This window comes from Urocampus carinirostris, chromosome 5 (assembly GCF_059441175.1).
Source record: "Urocampus carinirostris isolate Australia breed hairy pipefish chromosome 5, RoL_Ucar_1.0, whole genome shotgun sequence".
In the NCBI taxonomy this organism is placed as follows: Eukaryota; Metazoa; Chordata; class Actinopteri; order Syngnathiformes; family Syngnathidae; genus Urocampus; species Urocampus carinirostris.
In genome coordinates this window covers 31,403,587-31,422,641 of record NC_142353.1, presented here as the reverse complement: position 1 = coordinate 31,422,641, position 19,055 = coordinate 31,403,587, and the positions used below count along the sequence as shown (strand labels likewise).

At 38.7% G+C, this 19,055-nt stretch overlaps 1 protein-coding gene across 4 annotated transcripts in view; it reads left to right on the top strand.

Moving 5' to 3' along the window:
- The window catches only part of kansl3 (KAT8 regulatory NSL complex subunit 3), a 32,463-nt gene extending 13,969 nt beyond the window's left edge, over positions 1–18,494 (top strand). The window contains exons 11-23 of one of the 4 annotated variants that reach the window (XM_088336451.1): positions 1,352–1,426; positions 1,512–1,669; positions 4,067–4,130; positions 4,234–4,416; positions 6,357–6,510; positions 8,199–8,276; positions 10,196–10,369; positions 11,574–11,661; positions 12,869–12,996; positions 13,163–13,269; positions 15,455–15,656; positions 16,903–17,000; positions 18,340–18,494. In XM_088336451.1, coding sequence (XP_088192577.1) covers positions 1,352–1,426; positions 1,512–1,669; positions 4,067–4,130; positions 4,234–4,416; positions 6,357–6,510; positions 8,199–8,276; positions 10,196–10,369; positions 11,574–11,661; positions 12,869–12,996; positions 13,163–13,269; positions 15,455–15,656; positions 16,903–17,000; positions 18,340–18,342 — 1,512 coding nt within the window. In that variant the 3' untranslated portion in view covers positions 18,343–18,494. Of the gene's footprint in view, positions 1–1,351; positions 1,427–1,511; positions 1,670–4,066; positions 4,131–4,233; positions 4,417–6,356; positions 6,511–8,198; positions 8,277–10,195; positions 10,370–11,573; positions 11,662–12,868; positions 12,997–13,162; positions 13,270–15,454; positions 16,700–16,902; positions 17,001–18,339 lie in introns of those variants that run through there. The other 3 variants (XM_088336453.1, XM_088336452.1, XM_088336454.1) reach the window with 3 other exon arrangements.
- Positions 18,495–19,055: the final 561 nt, after the last annotated feature.

Genomic DNA, 19,055 nt, shown 5'->3' with positions numbered 1-19,055 from the left:
CCTATATTTTTCCCTCAGTTTCCTCCTCTAGCCACTCATTTTACTAATTTGGCTGCAGGTTATAGCTAGCTAGCTGCCATTGGTATGGTTACCTGTTCAGTGTAAATACAGCTCGCTTTCAGTGTCACTTGCCTTTCACAGCTGGCCATGCAAGTAGGGCTGTCGCGCTAATGACAGATTTCCTAATAGCAAATATTTTTCATATTCGTAAATATTCAAATTCGCGATCATACCTCCTTTTACTGTGTACCCGTCTGTTTTCTTTGCCCAAGTACTTGAAGCCAAGAAAAAAACATTTTCACATCTCCTCTGCTGCTGTATTTATTTTAAGTGTGTGTGTTGAAATTAGTCATCTCATTCTCATCTGTGCACCTCATTTTTGCACTTTGTTCAATTTCGCACTTTATGACTGAAATGTTGAGTGAAAGACCTCACGACCTGTTACCTCACCTGAGAATTGTTCCTCAAAAGGTTTTAACCTAACCTCCTCAAATCCTGCACTGTTGCAGTTATTTTAATAAAAGGATGTTTGTTTAGTTAAATAGAAATGGTTAGAATGTTGAGTTAATAATGAATTTATTATTGATTATTTCTTGACTTGATTTTCTCTACCATTAAATTGGTTTTCTTTATTAAGGTTTTCAGTATATGTAATATTAAACTATATTATCATAGTAGCATATAATGCAGAGGGAAAATAAATTGAGAATATATTCGTTAATCATGATTATTTGTGTGACAATTATTGTCTCCAGAAATTTTTGACCATGACAGCCTTACATGCAAGCAAACATCACAGTTTCGTGATTTAAAGCCTTGACGATTGAACATTTGTGGTTTGATCTTGTAATAGCAGACATGGGGACTTGAGACTTAGTGACTTGGACTCGAGTCGACTCGAGTCGCTGTTTTTATGACTTGTGACTTGACTTGGACTTGGCAATCTAAGACTCGGGACTTGACTTGTGACTTGACTTGCCCAAGAAAAAAATACTTGGGACTTACTTGGGACTTGAAGGTGAAGACTTGAGACTTACTTGAGACTTGCACATGTGTGACTTGGTCCCATGTCTGTGTAATAGTGTACTCACCTTTTTAGTAACAACCCCTGCTATCCGCTTAAGTTAGCCGCTTACACAAGCTCTGACTAGCTCTCCAAATTCACTCTTTTTAGCCTCTTCAGGTGTATCCAGCTCGCTCGCTCTTTTGTTGTCTCTCGCAGATTCACACCCTTCGGCTACAACGACATCTAGTAGTGAATTAATACACACTGTAACTTTAAGTTATACTGCTTTTCTTTTGTGGGTTGACGGAGGATGTGTCTGATGAATAAATACTGATTTGTTGACAGGTTTCCCTCATGGAGTACCTGACTGCCGTGGTTTGTCTGGGTTTCCCTCTGCTTACAATCAACGGTCCTCGCGGGGTGAGAAATATATATATTTTTAAGTATTCCGTTTTTGTCTAATGCTTGTACTGACGGGTGGATATAACATGTGTACAAATTGCAGGATGTGGACGACCCTCTGCTGGACATGAAGACCCCCGTGTTGTTCGTAGTGGGTCAAAACGCACTGCAGTCTACAGTGGAAGGCATGGAAGAATTCCGAGAGAAGCTTAGGACAGATAACAGCATGGTGGTGGTGGGAGGCGCTGATGATAATGTTAAGTGAGTCATGGTCTCATGTTCTCCAACTGTATTTATGCCAAGGGTCTCCAATGTGGTGTCCGCTGACGAGTTCTGAAAATAGCTCACCAATCATGGGTCATTGCAATTTTCTAGTAATTTTAATTTCGAACGAATGAGATATTTTAGTGGTAGACTTAACTTATAATGATTTACAACCTGGTTATATAATAACCAAATAGCATTTATGGCTCCAATTAATGAATTTTTAAGTTCACCAGTCACCGACTATTAAAGCGATTGGTCGAATAATCAAATAGTTATAATTTTATTCCTTTTTAAATTTAGCGTGAAGTTAATTTAAAAAAGTGGAAAATGATAAACACAAGAAAAATGGGTAAAGTGAAAACTAATATTTTATTGAACATACTATGGATTGGTACAAAAATCAGATAAAAATCTAAAACAAATTAGGCACAGTGCTCGGTCAGTAGACACAAAAATCCATAAATAAACTTCTGTCCATTTTTGGTGGGCTTGCAAATAAAAAATAAATTAAAATCAAGTTAACATTTGTATCCCTGTCAACCAAAAACAGGCTCAGTCGCAGCATTGTAACAGTAAATAAAACAAATATTTGCATTTTTTGGTCAACTGCAAAATCGGTAACAAGAAAACGTAAGGTTTCTCAACTGTTTTATCAACTGACAGTTGTCATTTTTTAACAGTTTAACTAAGGAATTTCTACTACATGCATTTAATGTTAAATACATTTATTAAACAAAGTGTGGCATATCGCTGAAGCTTTATTTTAAAGCGAAACATATGTGTAGAAAATGTACAATGTTGTCCTCAAAACCGTATTGGCTCGAATGTTACTTGAATCTTACCGGGGTGAGTCAGACTCTGTTTCGTTCAACTGTCCGACATGCTTTTTAAATGTTCGTCCTTCCCTGAAATACTGTCAGGATATGGAAGATCTGCTTTGTGATCATTGCAGGTATTATTTTTATTGGATCTATCTAAGCTTAAAGGCTCCCAAACTTTCAAAGTTCCGATATGCATAGGTAAAGTCGTAGAGAAAATTGCTTTCAATTTATATTAATTTAATTTGGAATCGAATTATGTGGTCCCAGATTCGACCCGCTGGTAAGTTTCCTACCCCAAGTAATTCGATATACAGACGCTCCCCTATTTACGAACGAGATACATTCCAGACGATTGTTGGTAAGTTGAATTTTTTCGTAAGTTGCTCTATTATATTTTGTATGTTTAAGGTTTATGTAACTATGTTTAAGGCTTGCATAAGTAACCTGTATTGTTTTGGACTAAAAAAGTAAACATTTCATAACATAATATGCTCTATAAAGACAAATAAAGTTAAGTTTAACTCACTTTTGGAAGATGAGCTTCAACAGTTAGGCGACTTCCTCCTCCATGGTACAAAGTGGCCAAAAAAAAGCGAGCCACCCATTTCCTCAACCGCATCAAGCTTTCGTATTCCACTTTCATTTTAAAAGAAACGTCTCGCCTCTTCTTTACACTTTACACCAACCATATTGAATGGATGCACGAGATATTAAACAATAAAAATGTCAAAGTTCTTAGCGCGCTAGAGATGCAGTATAGTATGTTTACACACAAACTAGGAAGAGGAATTCAGATTCTTCTTCAGGGTGGATGCTGGATGAGCTTTCACAGCGCCACATGCCGGTAGCAGCAGAAAGAACCACTAGAGTAATGTCCTGTACTCGGAAAAGGTGCACAATACAAAATCTAACTTACAGCAATGTCCGGATATTTTTCGACATCCCGAAAAAAATGTTCGTATCTACCGTTATACGTGAATTGAATGGTCGTAAGTCTGGGAGCATCTGTAGCCTCATATTGTGTCTAGCATTTGTCATGAAGGAAACAATACTCGAGCATATTTTGTTTATAGCTTTAAATGATCAATTTTGCAGTTCATAGATATGGATAAAGATTGGTCAGTATAGAAGGGTTATGTCTCGCAGATCTTGAGACACAATGCGTGTAGTTGGGGGGTTGGGGTGTTTTGTAGTTTCTGTAACAAATGAAAGGTAGGGGGTAGTTAGCAAGGGATCTCTCCTAAGATTTTGATGCCGCCATTTCTGTATGTTAATTTTCTCGCGCGCAAGGGTGATTCTCAGCAAAGATTATATTCATGTAGAGCTACCTCCTGTAGGAAAACGTGTCTGGCAACAAGAGTTGACAATGACATTTACTGTCGACTATTCCTTCTGTTGATTTTTTTGTCATCAACGTTGGCTAATCATTGCAGCCCTAATTAGTAAGTTATAATAGTTAAATGTAATTGTTAATGGTAGTAACAAAAATAAGCTATCGTCCTCAAAAAGGTTGGTGACCCCTGCTTAATGCTGTCAGTTAATCTTTTTAATTAATTTTATTATTTTACAGAATCAATTCAGCAAAAATGAAATCAGAAGGACTGACTCAGACGATGGTTGACCGCTGCGTCCAGGTTAGTGCTTGAAATACTCTTTCAAGTTAAGTTTGTGCTCTATAGATAGACATGTAAAACCAGATTGGTAATGTGCTTTTGTTGTTGTTTGACTTGCCCACAGGATGAGATTGCAGACTTTCTGTCTGGTGTCCTGACACGAGCAGAGAGCCACGGCTCAGGGGAAACGAGGGACGTTGACACGGAAAAGAAAAGAAGGCCCAGACGAGACTTTCACTTTGACATGGAGAGAGGAAGGGCTTCCTCCCCGGCACTCAGAATCCCCATCTCTCCATCAGGTTCAGAGGTCAGACAGTTTAAGACTCGAGGTTTACCTGTTTTTTTGGAAGGCAATGAAAAGGGAAAAAAAGAACTCTTGGTCCATAATGAAAGTTTTTGAAGATATTTCCAGACTCAGTCTTAGTTCTTGTTTAATCCCAAATCTTTAGAACATTCATGTCATGTTTATCGAAGTCCCTGGGCATCCTAGAAGACCTCTGTACCCCATGAACTGCTGCTGAAAATAGCTCCCCAGTAATATAATCGGGATTTTCTAGGAAATTTAAAAATTCTAACCGGCATGTTTTAGCGACTAACTAACATAACATAAAAATTGCATTATCACAACAAGATAATAACATAAAAAGTTATTTTAGAAATGCAAATCAAACTTTCCTTAATGAACCCCTTAACGTTACTGGACTTTTGATAAACAAATATGTGTACAATGACCCCAGTCACTAAAATATTCCATGCAACATTCCTTTGGAAAGCTTCAACTCTCCATTTCAAATATAATGATCACAGAAACATTATAATCAGTCTGAAATAATAAACCCGAAAACTATAAAGCCGGCGTAACTCACCCTTTACGTCCCCTGGCAGTCTTCAAATTCTTTGAATGTTGGCAAAATGGCTATGTTTCATCAAGGACAATGCATAAAACTCAACCATGTAAAATTTTACTCCAAAACACAGGAAAATGACGACGGATGAATAGAAATCCGCCTATAAGCATGTCTGCTTTGTTTGAGGTTGCTTCTTAAAATTTGTCTGTTTCGCTCTAAAACTCCCCTTCAAAAAAAGGGACTTGTAAAATAATTCCCAATATGTTAGCTGCGTTCTCCGCTTTCGATTCAAACCTTTTTTAGCCCAAAGCAGTGTTTTTTTCATGGTCCACAGCCAGCATTAGCCTATATGGGCCTGTTTGATAACAGATATCGCCTCTCATAGGTCTGAAAAGCTTCAGCCAGTTGTAACCGAATTGAATGATGATTCACACATCTGTTTGCCAATAAAAATACAAACATAATCTTATGCCATTTTCGGGGGGTGGTATTTAAATCAGAGCTAAAAAGAATGTGCGCAAAGGAATCCGTGGTTCAATTTTGATCACCATTATTATCTGCAAGTATGTGCAATCATTGAGTGGACTTCTTGAAAGAGGAGTCAAACGTTAACAATTCGTTTACAATGTTTAAAAAAATGGCCAAAGTAAATACAAATTTGCAAATCTTTTAGTAGTTTTGGAAACGCCTGAACCTACCCTTAGAATAATGTATAAAATACAATTTTTAGATTTTTTTGTCTCACTTGCTTTTCAGCTAAGATGCCCATGCTACACTCATCTGCAGAAATTTAATTGGAAAAAAAATCAGACGAGAATAAAAAACAATTTCTGATGACTCAATGTTAGTAGCACTTGCAGTGATTATTTTGTTTGGATACTAAACCTCAGAGTCTTCTCACCTTTCAAAAGAGACCAATACTGTCAATTTTTTCCAAATGGTTCAAGAACAGCATTCAATTTACTTTGAGTACGTCTTGGATGGGGATTTCAGGCGAATTGCACATTTTATTTTTTTAATTTTAAGATATTATATCTGGTTGTTATCGTAAAATATGGAAGTTATACCTCAGACACGAAAACCTATTGCATTTTTCAATAAAATTATTTCAGTTTTTTTAAAGGACGATTCTTCTCATTTTATTGGAGAAAAAAGATAAGACATATTAAAATACAGATAAAAATAGTGAAAATGAGCAGTATCAATTCCTGCCAATGGGTTAAGAGTTTATTTCTTGCTGTTTTTCTTATATGGGTAGAAAAGTCTAATCATCTGCAAGTACCTGCCAAATTATCTGAAACTGTGTGACAATAGTTCTATCTTTTTAAAACTATAGACACTGAAAGTTGCATGTTGAATGACTTGCAGTAAACACTCTCCCACTCATTCCCCCTTCCAGGATTTTTCCAGTGTCTGCAGCAGTCCAACTTCAAGCCCCAAACCCAAGATGGGTCTGTCCCCGGCGCAGAAGTCGAGTCTCATCACAGCAACTCAGCTTCTCAAGACCCACATGCAACGTTCCGGCACCGTTCTGTCACACAAACAGGCTCAAGGTTGGAAGAGAGGCTGTAGTGAAAAACTTGCAGAAGTTTTGCTTTCGCATGAAGCGTGTCTAATATTTTGAATTTTCCTAATTCTAAGGTGCTCTGGATTACAAGGCATCCCCCCCAAAATAGTCATTTGTTATATATTTTTCATAGTTAAGGCGCACTGAACCACAAGGCGCATGGAATTAAAACTACAATAAAAGCTACCGTATTTATTTGTGTATATCCTTATTTATATTACTGCAATGATTGATCATTAAAAAAAATGATGCTGACCGAAATTGCAATCAAACCTGGGTGGCAGCTGTGAGTGTGCCAACTCCTAACCACTACACCATCAGTGATAATGATGACATACGGGAAAGGCTTTAGATTTTATCTCCTCAAACTACCTTTGGTTATCAGATAATGAATCAGACTTTGCGTTTACTCATAGCGTTCAGGAAGACTTTGTTTTCTCTATTCATTTGTCTCTGGCAGCGTGAGTAAACATAGTGAGATATTGCAATAAAACATAATGCTTTTTCGTATGTCATCTGTATGATGCGTGTAAGACTGTGGCGTGACCCAAGATTGATTCCCATTTCACACAACAGTGTCTCCCATAGAATTTTGTGAGATCCTGGTGGGTGGCCAGTCTAAGGGGGTATGGGGGAAGAAAATGTAAATTTTAAATTTAGCACCATTCTAAGTAAGCTACAGCCACCTCTGGTGCATTGTTTTTATTTTATTTTTGCAACATCAAGGAGCTATATCTACGATCGATGTGTGCTCTTGTAAAATATTGAATCATAAATACACTAAGTTATGAAAAGGCAGTGACATAGCAAACAAGCCACACCCACGAAGAACGGTAAACGAGACAGGAGTTTAATGCAAAAAAATATGCTCGTCATCCAGTTAGTATATAAATAACTCGTGTTGTTCCGATGTCGATATTGTACTAATTTAAGATATGGTATCGGCGAGTAAACAGAACAAATCACCGAAATTAGTTTTCAATTTATTTAAATGTAATACTCACATTGGTGATTTGGTAAATTATAGTATTACATATCAGTACTGCTGCTTTTGTGATTGCCGTTATGGTAGGATGCTGGTTCCCCTTTGATGGTTTACAGTAAGCAATTGCAACACCTTTTTACTTGTAGCAAGACAGACTATGTAAAACAAAAAAATGATTTTTAAAAAAAAAAAAAATGTTTTCACGTACAAAAACTAATACGCCGTACTGATAAAATGTTTTGAGATTTATTTTTTTTGAAGCAATGTTTTTAATGTTTTTGATCAATCATTGCCCAAATACGTTAGTCTACCTCAAAACCTTATGTGGTAGCACACACAAATAAATACCGTATGCATTTCCATTTTTTTCCCACCATATTTTCCTGTATATTCTGGGTTATAAGGCCTTGTTTCAAATTTCTGGCCAATTCAGGGTTTTTAGGTCCGCCTTATAGTCCGGAAAATACATTAATCTTGAAATTTAGGATAAAACGTTTGGAGCAAAAATGCTTAGCTGAGGAAGTAGGTTGTGTTTAAAGTAAAAAACAATGAGGTTATCTGTAGATAAATATTCACGTCACAGCATCTTCATGGGGCAAGATGGAGCGTGACTGAAATACTTTTGTCTCCTTTTTTCTACAATCTTCCTCTCTGGCATCCTTCCTTTCCTTTTCCCGATCGATTCACAGCTCAGTTTGCTGCTTTTATGAAACAAAACATGCTTGTGAGGAAAAACCTTCCTCCTGGTTCTCCTCCGTGTATTTTTGGTAAGTGGCTATCCCTCCTCCATTCTCTTTGCTTTTTCCCCCCCTTTACCTTGGCTTTCACTGCCCCCAAAAGGCTCCAATGTTTCCACAATAAAAAGAATATGTCAAGGAAAATCAACTCTCAGATGGAATTTCAGGAATTCACGAGCCTTTCGAATATCCTTGCTCTTCTGAAAAGTAGTTTGTACATCTATTAGTTTGTAAATAACCTTAAAGCCCCAGGGTATATTATATAGCAAACTGGTAGTGTACCATTTTGAATTAAGTAATAGGCAAAAACACATGTATTATCTCAAACCATTTTTTTCTAAATTCTCGTGGGATTCGAAATTTGTAATTCTATTAGACCATTTTAAGAGGCTACATTCTCACTACTACGGAAACCCGAATGACAGTTTTGAAAAGGTAGCTTGTCCGGGTGGTGCTTTTAGCCCTTCTAACAGCCACTTACATTCCACAGCTGGGCCCTGCGTGAGATTTAGGCATCTTTTTTTCCAATATTTTTCCAATATTTCCTTCTTTTGCCACCCTTCTTAGCCAGGTGGCTGCAGGCAACTGATTATCGTTGTTGTTAAATAAAACTTGGTCTTTGGGAGTCACTCGCCTTCCACAGCTGGTCATGCAAGTCAACGTCACTGAGTTTTATTATTCCAGGGTCCGAATTCTTGACTAGTCCAATCTCTTACTGGCCTTATTAGTAGCTTCTTCCGTTATCTGCTAAAGTTAAACGCTTACACCAGCCCTGACCAACTCCATCCATCCACTCTTTTCAGGCGCTATTGGTGTATCCACCTTGCTTTGTCTATTGTTGTTGCTTGTGGGGATTCCTTTCAGCTTTCGTGTGCTGTCGCTGGACAAAATTTATCCTCGTCTATGCAAAAAAATATGGAAATGGGCGTCTAATTTTTGCATAGCACTGTAATCCCTTGGTTATTGCCGTTAATGGTGACCAGAACCCCCTGCAAAATGAAACTCCGCAAAATAGCTTTGCACCTTCATAAAAGTTCCCAAATGTCAAACTTACCTCGAAACGATGTCCTTACAGACTTAGAGTATACAACTGTAACAAAATAACAACTATAGTTTTATGAATTAAAACAAAGAACACAGAATTGCAGTCTTTATTGTCATTGTATTGTCATTATACAAAAAAGTACAACAAAATTGTAGGAATTATTTTTCAGTGCAAGAAAACAATTTAGAGATAAGCTGGCTTAGCTGCTAGCTAGCATCGGGTAACCTCAGGTAAAGCTAGGTCTCAGCGATGATTAAAAAACAACCGTTGCTAATGTAGCGGTTTCCCACAAGTTGTAGCTCCAGGTCATCCGTTTCATGGGTAATAAATCCTGCGTTGGTGAGATACTGGCTCGGCAGGGGTGGATTGACTTGTTTGCTCACTGACAGCATACACTAGCCTATCACAGTTGCACACACCCAATACACTATGCCCTCTCAAACATTCCCCTGTGATAGCATTTGCTCTCTGCTCAAAGCTCAATGCACGATATGTTCATATCAATGACAATAAAGACTATTCGGTTTAAAATCAGTGAACCAGCAATAACTAAAGTGCGAAGAAGCTAGGGGGTCTCTGTAGCCTTGTGGCTTCCGAAGTGTGCTCTCTCGAATGCACACGTTTCAACTGTTTTCTAAGCTTCAATAACCTCAAGTATTTAATTATTACACACTGTCACTTTAACTAATAGAATATCATGTTAGACTATATGGGCCTATTGTGCTTTTAAGCTGAATTAGCCCAATGTATTTACCAACAGCCTATTTAAGAAAAAAATCCTTATTGTGATTTGCAGTTTATTTTCGTTTTTCCACCCTCCATAAACATTTTGTTGACCACTTTTTAAATGATACATATAGCACAATGCTAACCCTTGTTAAATCCACCATGTCTTATTTTGTAGTGACAAGTGACCAAATGGAAGCATTAGATAGAGACGAACTGAGAGCTCGCGGCAAGAGGCGACTAACACCGAGCCCTACCCCAAGCAAAGCAGCTAAGCGGGCCAAGATCAAAGTCACGCTTCTTTCCCAAAATGAGATGGCTGGAGCTGCCATCAACCCAGCTTTACAAGAAGGTAAGATTTAAACCAAATTTTACCTACATACTTATGTTTTTACTTTTACTATCCATTTACATCCAACTAGTGTTCACCTTTTGTTTACTATTTGACACTGATTCCTGAGCAATATTTTTTCCAGGAGAATTTCTGTCTTCTCCTTCCTGTCTTATGATGTTTAAGTCACACAAGTTACTCAATAGCAAGTCTTACTCACATCTACACACCCTAGAAATCTATCACAAATTACGTTTGCTAAATAATTTGAGTAATGGGTTCAGCACTTCCCCCATCCCCATTTTGTTTAGTTATTCGAGCAACCTGGAGCAACCAACACCATCTCTATTGATAGATATTTCTCTAATGCCAGGTTCAGGCGGTTTTATGAGGTAAACCCTGCTGTGCGGTTTGGGCATATAATATTTCATTATTCATTAAATTAGAAAAAGTCACGGTTTAAATCTTTAGTCTAATTGCACTGTACTTTATGCGATGCAGTCAACGAGCATAATCATTTTTCAAAATTAGTCAGAATTCTTATTTCTAAGTAAACACAGTGTTTATCTGCTCAGAAAATTTCAAATACTTTAAAATTCAACTTATTAAGTAACGGAAATAGTCAATTTCCCTGGTAACTGGTTACTTTTACTATAGAGTAATTCAGTTACTAACTTGGTTACTTTTTGGAAGAAGTAGTAATTAATGGATACGATAAAAAAAATTGAATCAATCATAACATTGAAATATACAATTTAAAATGTTTATTTGTATGGCACTTAATCGCAAGAAGTCTTAAAGGTGCAGACTATATATTACATTAAATTTTCCTTTTTTGGTAATATAGTACACACTGTCCCTTTAAAAATGTTGATATGATATAAATGTACATATTGTTCTTATATTTTTTAAAATTCATTATGTATTGGATTGACTTGTCGCAATAACTGGCTGGCATATATATTGAAAGAAAGATGAATTGTCTTTATTGTCATTGATAACAACGTACTGAACACTGTTTGCAACGATAATGGACATGGTACTCTGGGGTAAACATGTAATAAAGATTTAAAGGAGAATAATAAGATAAACAAAGTTTCCTGATAAGTAGGCATAAATATTTAGTGACACTTTTTGGGGCCCCTTAGTTCTTGTTAATCAGACTGTGAGCACTTCGTGTAGTCAAACAAAAACAATTCTGACTTTGGATGTTTTCTTTGTGCAGCTGGTGTTTCTGGAAAGCCTCTGACAGTGACAATGGGGCAAACTGTGGCCGGAGCGGTGGAGCTCTCTGGACTACTCATGGGCCAGCGGTAAGAAGCTGCCCAGCTATACGTGGCTGTAATAACCAGTAAATGCTAACCAAATCCATGTCCCATTCGCCACTAGTCAAACAACAGCAACAGTCAACTCAATTAAATTAAAGCCCCCGTATGTGTTATATAGCGACCCCTACTGGTGTAAAAACAATAGATAAAACACAATTGATGTAAGTAATTCGGCAAAAGCCATCTATTTCATGAAAATATTTTTTTTAAGGCTGATAATGTGATAATGAATAATGTGAGACGCTATTTGAAGAAGCTGACATGTGTTTGGCCGCAATCTTACTACTATGGAAGCCTGAATGACCATTTTGCCAAGGTAGCTTGTCCTGTTAGTACGTTTAACAGCCTTTTCCAGATCTAAGCCCTGCATGTGATGGTCACCTAGTCCTGTGATTGAAGGAAACTGTGCTTGTCATCTTCCACATTTTCTTAACTATTTCCTTCTCTTGCCACTCTAATTGTGGTTTTCTCTTGCAATCTTTTACTGGACTTTTAACTCATTCAATGCCATATTGTATGAATAGGTTTTCAGAAGTGTTGTCTCTTGGTGCCAAAACCTAAAAATATGTTGTTGTTTTTTTTGTTTAATTTAAAAAAACAAAACAATTGCAAAGTGTTTGGCGTAGCTCATCGATAAGTATCAATCCTCTTGGAATGATTTTAGTATGATCAATCAACCATTTGATGGCATCACTGGCTTTGATCAGATCTTTGTCCACACATCGAGGAAGCCCAACTTCCTAGTGTTGCTTCCTGTATCTAGCGATTGACAGTGTGTAGGCAAAGTTAAAAAGTGTGGTGAGAGTTTTAGTAGGGACAGTTAATGTTTCAATAGAGCTTTTTCCGTTCTAAAAAAAGAGATGACAAAGTCCCATTGTCATCATCTGGTCAAAGAGGAATGACATTTCGTGCACATCCTTGGGATCATCATTTTGAACGAAATCATGTTATCACGTCACAGGATACCTCAGGTGCTGAAAAGTTCTTGCAAATTTCATTTATTGTTCACTTTGTTCTACTGTCGTTGGTGTTCTTTGTGTACACACGGTTCAGCACCATTCTAAGTAAGCTACAGCCACCTCTTGTAGTGAATTATTACACACACTCAATTTAAGCAAGCTAAGGCTTTTGAGCACAGAGCACTTCTTGAGGTGTCTCTTGAGTAGACTGGTGGTTATGTGTGTCACTGCAGGTCTGCTAGTCTCTCAGAGGTGTCTGGTGCCCTGTCCCCAGGCTCCAGCTCAATCAAGAAAGTGCAGCCTTGCATGGCGTCAGGGTCGTCCGTACCAATCCAGGCACAATCTCCGGGTTCAGCCCAAGGTATTGTATGCTATTCTTTGCATCGTTCTCACAGATTTCTGCTGAACGTCTTTTTCCATTTTGAAGTTATAGCACTGGTTAATAATTGTCTGTAATTTATTCCGTTGGACATGCATGAGGATTGTTTCTAAAGATGAGCAACGATCAATGTGTTTTGTATTTTTAGCACCTTCCGCCAGCAGTTTGCTCCAAGGTCTAAGTTTCAGTCTCCAGGAGATCGTCACCAAAGCACCTAGCTTGCCCTCTTCAGAAGCCAGCACTGGAATTACTCAGGTGTGGCATTAACAGTATGTTACAATCATAAAAGGACAATACATTTTTGTTCCATGTATTTGTGAAGAACATATGTCATTGATTTAAAAAAACCCACTGTTGACTGAAATAATATGTTTAAGTAAAACCTGAACAATAGCCACGATAGCCAGTCTGGTCACGAGTAGTCCCGAGGAAGCCCAGATACAATCATCAACGAGAAGCCAAACTGTGGGAGTGGCCAAATCAGCGTTGTAGAACCTGGAAAAAGTGCCAATAGGCAGCAGCACAGATGTCCTTCAGGGCATCACAATGCACGCACTAGAGCCGTGGGCGCCGGAAACGGCTCCCGGCAGAGCAAGACTTTGAGGAAAGGCCAGGCGCGCAAAGGGGAACCCCAGTCCCACCTGGCGGGGGGAAAAACGCCCCCCCCTCACATGGGGTGGAGGGGGGTGGCAGCACACTGAAAAGAGGGCTGACCCGGAGCGCAAGAGCCAACCACAACCCCAGGGTTTTCTTGCGCAGGCCAGACAACCCCTAACGCCGCAAAGCGGGAGGGCCAAACTGACTGCAAAAAGCAGTAGCCAGCAACGCAAGGCTAATCGACAACTACATACAACGCACGCAGCCAAAATGCCCAAGACCACACAGAGAGCCACCAACAAAGGGGGGGGGGGTAAACAGTAAAGGGAGGGGTGCACCACAAAAGACGCAGCAGGTCGGTGACGCAAGAAGCCTAGGGAAGGGGGCACCAACACCGCCTGCAGATCAGATGTGGCAGTACACACGGGAAGACGTCTAGTGCAACAGGACTAGGGCGCAGCAAGCCGAGAGACGGGGTCTTAAACGCAGTCTGCACGGCCAGAGCACAGAGAGGCGTTCAATGCAAAAAAGCATAGAAGCATGCCAATTACTCAAGTACACACAGTGCAAGGAGGTGTCCAAGGCAAAAGTGAAACAGAACGAGGACACAGCGAGCCGATGAAAGAGGACAGGAACGCCGCCTGCACGGCTAACGTGCAAGCTCTCCCAGCACAAGGAGGCGCCCAACACAAAAAGCTCAACAGGAGAACGAAGTACACCGACTGGCGACAACGCTGGCTGCATGGCAAACGTGTAAACGAGCACAGTGTAAGGTCGCATCTCACGCTAAAAGCGTAACAGGAGGAGGACGCAGTAGGCTTAGGCCTGCATGGCAAATGCACTATCACACGCAATGTAAGGAAGCGCCTGACACAAAAAAAACGCAACAGGACAAGGACTCAACAAGCCAAGGGAAGGTGGTGGGAATGCTACCTGCATGGCAAACTTACAAGTCTTCCATTTGGAGGAAGCAGAATGCCAAGGGAACACCACCTGCATGCCCCAAACGCTGTCCGTCGGGAGGAACCGGGAAGGGCCATCAGCCCTGGCCAAAATGACTTGTAAAATAGAGCTGAAATTTGTCTTGTAAAATAAGAACCATAATTCAAATGAAAAAAATTGGTTGTTAGGGTTACTTGTCTAAAAAACAGTAACCTGTCGTTACTTTGCATTTGGTTATCTCTGATTCTTTGCTTCGCGGATTCTGAATCAAATTGAATTTTCATTGTCATATAAACGTATCGAGCATTGTGTGTGACAGAAAACAATTTATGGGCTTTATGTGTTGGGTGGGCGTGCCATTTGATAGGCTGGTGTATGCTGTCAGTCATACAACCAGGGTAGAGTGCCACACATTTCGATGAGTCCGTCCCCTCAACAAACATCTACAGCTGAGTTGTTATTTTAGCAGCTTGTTCCATTGAAAAGAAATTCGTTAATTAAATCGGACACGTGGTTAAGTCAAATAAATGGTGCTCACCAGCGGGTGCCCCGTGGATTTTTATCTGGTCCGGGAAGCGACTGAGGCTGCGTCAGGAGAGAAGGCAATAGCGGGGCTTCAGGCCCAGCCTACTGCTTTGGCTAAGCTGCTTATAAACTTTCTAAACCCACCCCTGCCAAGCCTGTATCCCACTAATACCAGATCCATTACCCATGAAATTGCTACATTTAGGACGTTTGTATTTAATCATCGCAGGGACCTGGCTCAACCTGAAGATACCCGATGCTAGCGTAGGGATTCTGTTCCCTATTCGTGACAATTACCGAGGAATTACTGTATTTTAAACATTAGAATTTTGTTGAAAATAGTTAAATGCATCTTTATCGTCTGATTTTCCTGCAGGCATTCTGCAGCAAGCCACAAGGTCAGGTCCTTAGCGCCACCTCCAGCACCAATGGCACCACTCTTCTCCGCGCAGTGCCGGTGGCCACTGCAGGCGGCGTGGGCAAAACCAACGCCATCCACCACCTGCTCACCAACGGCAGCCTAGCCAAGCTCGCCAGCAGTTTGCCGGGCTTGGCCCACATCACCAACCAGACTGCGGGTATGTCGAAAACTGCCAAAACCCGACGGCCGCGCTGAATCTCCACGCTGGAATGACTCAAAGCAGTATCTGGGAACAGTTCAGCAGTTTTTGTGCTGACATTTTTTAAAGAAAAAAAAATCACATTTTCATTATGGAGAATTTGTTTAATATGTAAATATTTTGCAATTACCGTATTTTCTGCACTATAAGACGCATTGGACTATATATGGTGCACTGAATTAAAGCTTGAGTAAGGGCTAGTGTTGCGCAAGAAATAAAAATAAACCATATTTGTGCATTGATGAATATATCACTGATCCAAATTGTACAACCTTTTATGCAATGGGGATCCTATCAACTAGACCAGTGGTTCTCAACTGCTCTGCCTCGAGGACCCAACATCCCACCCTAATGACAAGCTGCGACCCAAAGCAAAAAACAAATTCCACTTCTTAATTTTATTGAAGTAAAGATACAATATATTCACCAATATTTCCTAAAACAAAATAATCCTCTCATATAAGCGTACATCTCTTATAAAAGACCCCATTATACTGCTTTAAAAAAACATACTTAAAGAAGTTTGTACCCAAAATATTAAAAAAAATCATGTACCAAAACAGAAATAATTACTTAATTGTATAGATTATAAAGATCAATATACTGGTAATAAAATAAGCTATATTTATTCTATTTAACCCCCGTTGCCACCACTGTTAAGCAATTGTGGTCAGCGATAGAATGTATCAACAGTTCAATAATTGCACAAATATGGTCAAACTTTTCCAATATTGTCTGTATGTTGAAATTTTCTGGCCAGTTTAAGGTTTCTGCGTGCGCCTTTTAGACCGGAAAATACGGTAATTGTAGTCAAATGTTCTGTTATTTTGTTGTCTCAAGTGTTGAAGCTTTAATTTTCATTTTGTCTCATCATCTACTTTTGTAAACGCTCCCATTCAATCATCCCGCATGTAATATCCATAAATGCAATAAACTTTGACATGTTTTGACACAACACAACTTCCGTTGCAATAAAAACTAGAATCATACTGGCTGTAAAATGCTTGTACTGGCTGTTATTGTCTTCATTTGCATTTGTCATCCCCCTGAACTAAACCTGAAACATTTGCTTTACTGTCAATTTTTTTTTTGTCAAGCTCCCAGTTTTGCTTGCATGGAACAGTAAGACCGCCCGTTCATGACATTTTGTTGGCATTTGTATTGAATTTAGTGATGAGCGTGTTTCGTTTTCTGTTGTCGCTAGGGCAGAAAGCCCCCACCTCCATTACAGTGATGCTTCGAGGAGCGCAACCTGAGAACAGAGCGAGTGAGGCCACGCCTCATCACAGCAAAGATTCTCGGGTAAGTAGAATTATTGATTTTAGGGCTGTCAAAAAGAGTTGGAATATTTAAGTGTAGATGAAAAAGTTGCCATTTGTCAATGGTAATGAGAAAATGTACTATATGAAGCCCAATTGTGCCAAATTCCCTTGAATCGTTGAATACTATTTTTGCTATATTAAACAAATGATCAATTAAATATGTTTTTGTTATAAAATAGGATGTCATAATGAAATATAAATATTGACTATTCTTTAGAAGTTTTTTATTTTATCAAATAAATAATTTTTTTTAAATTTAAATTTTTTAATATTCTTTAATGATTTTAAGGAGGAAGACATTTTATTTTTTCAGTATCTGCACCGCTTATCCTCAGTAGGGTCACAGGGGTGCTGGACCCCATCCCAGCTTTCATCGGGCAGTGGGCAGGGGACACCTTGAACTGGTTGCCAGGGTACATAGAGACAGACAACTTACTCGCTTATTCACACCTAGAGACAATTTGGACCGGCCAATTAACCTGATATGCATGTTTTTGGAATGTGGGAGGAAACCCATGCAAGCACGGGGAGAACATGCAAACTCCACACAGGAAGGTTTTATCTCATGACCTTAGAATTGTACCGCACACGTGCTACCCACTGCGCCGCCGTGCTGCCTGGAGGAAGACATGCTTTTTATTAAACAACCAATAAATTATCTAGCTTCACCTCCCATGTTTTGATTGACACCTCGTTTAAAATTCATAAGCCCATGGTGGAAAAGGACGTTTTGAAATAACATTAGTAAACACAGACTTACTATTCTTTAAAATCTATTAAATAATTCATCAATTGAATGTTATGAACATCAAACTTTTCATCATAATCTTTTAGTTCCCGTGGTTTTAATGGGGAAAAAACACCTTTTTATTAACCAATTAGAAAGTTAGCCCCGCCTTCTGCATTTGATTGACAGCAGGAGTCACTGTTCTGTAAACGGCACTTTGAAATAAATGGACATTGGGGAAAAGTCAAGTCATGTTTATTCGTATAGCCCTTAATCACCAAAGTCCCTAAATAAAAAGTAATTATGTGATATTACTATTTTAAAAAGGAGTCATTATTAGAGAATATTTCATTTTTTCCACAAAATTCTATTTAAAAAAATAGTCAATTACATAGTAAGAACATAGTTTTTTTTGTTTTGTGAGCTCTTTACGCTCATTATTAACAGAAAGTAGCTCCTTATCCTAAAAAAATGTGGGTGATCCCTGAATTAAGCTCTATTATACTTTTTGATACACTTGAAAATATGGAACAAATAAAAATATCTTCAGTATGCAACTGTATTGATTCATGTCCTTGTGATTTTCTTGCAGTAATCAAATTTTGGTGACACCAAGGCCAGAATGGAAAGGAATGCAAGAACCTTTCATCTACAAGCTGCCAGGAACATCACTGAACAAATGAAAATTTTCTTTGATTGAAATCTTAACCCAGATCAAAATTAAACACTCATGTTTACAGAAACTAATGTTGCTTGATTCTTGAGCTTTTCCTTATGCATATTTCCTTTAATGCATTTCATGTTTTGCACAATTTGAAAAAAGAACAAACCCAATAATTGGGTCAATTTGACCCAATTATCTGGGTCCTGCTCAGAAGAATCCAAAATGTTTGAGTTGTTCCAAACAAAATGACTCACGCTCTGAAAACGGTTGGGTAGAAAAATAACCCAAATTTGGATCAAAAATGGACCAACCCAATTGGGTTGATTTGATCTTTTATTTTGCAGAAACAAACCTCCATTTTTTTTAACGTAGGAGGAATCTGAAGGAGGAAAACACACACAGACCAAAGTACTGTAATTTGTTGTTTACTAAACAGTCAAGGTCATTTATTAGAGTTTTGTGTAAAATTACCCAGAGGGGTCAAATCGACCCAGGTATTTTGTTGGTCCCATTTTTTTCCCCTAAGTGGATCTAGAATGTAAATTGTTTAATGCTAAACAGTGTGCTCCCAAAACACTTTGTACCAATCCAATACTTGCATCAATTTGAACAGTTTTCTGCCGTTTTTATACAAAACAACCCAA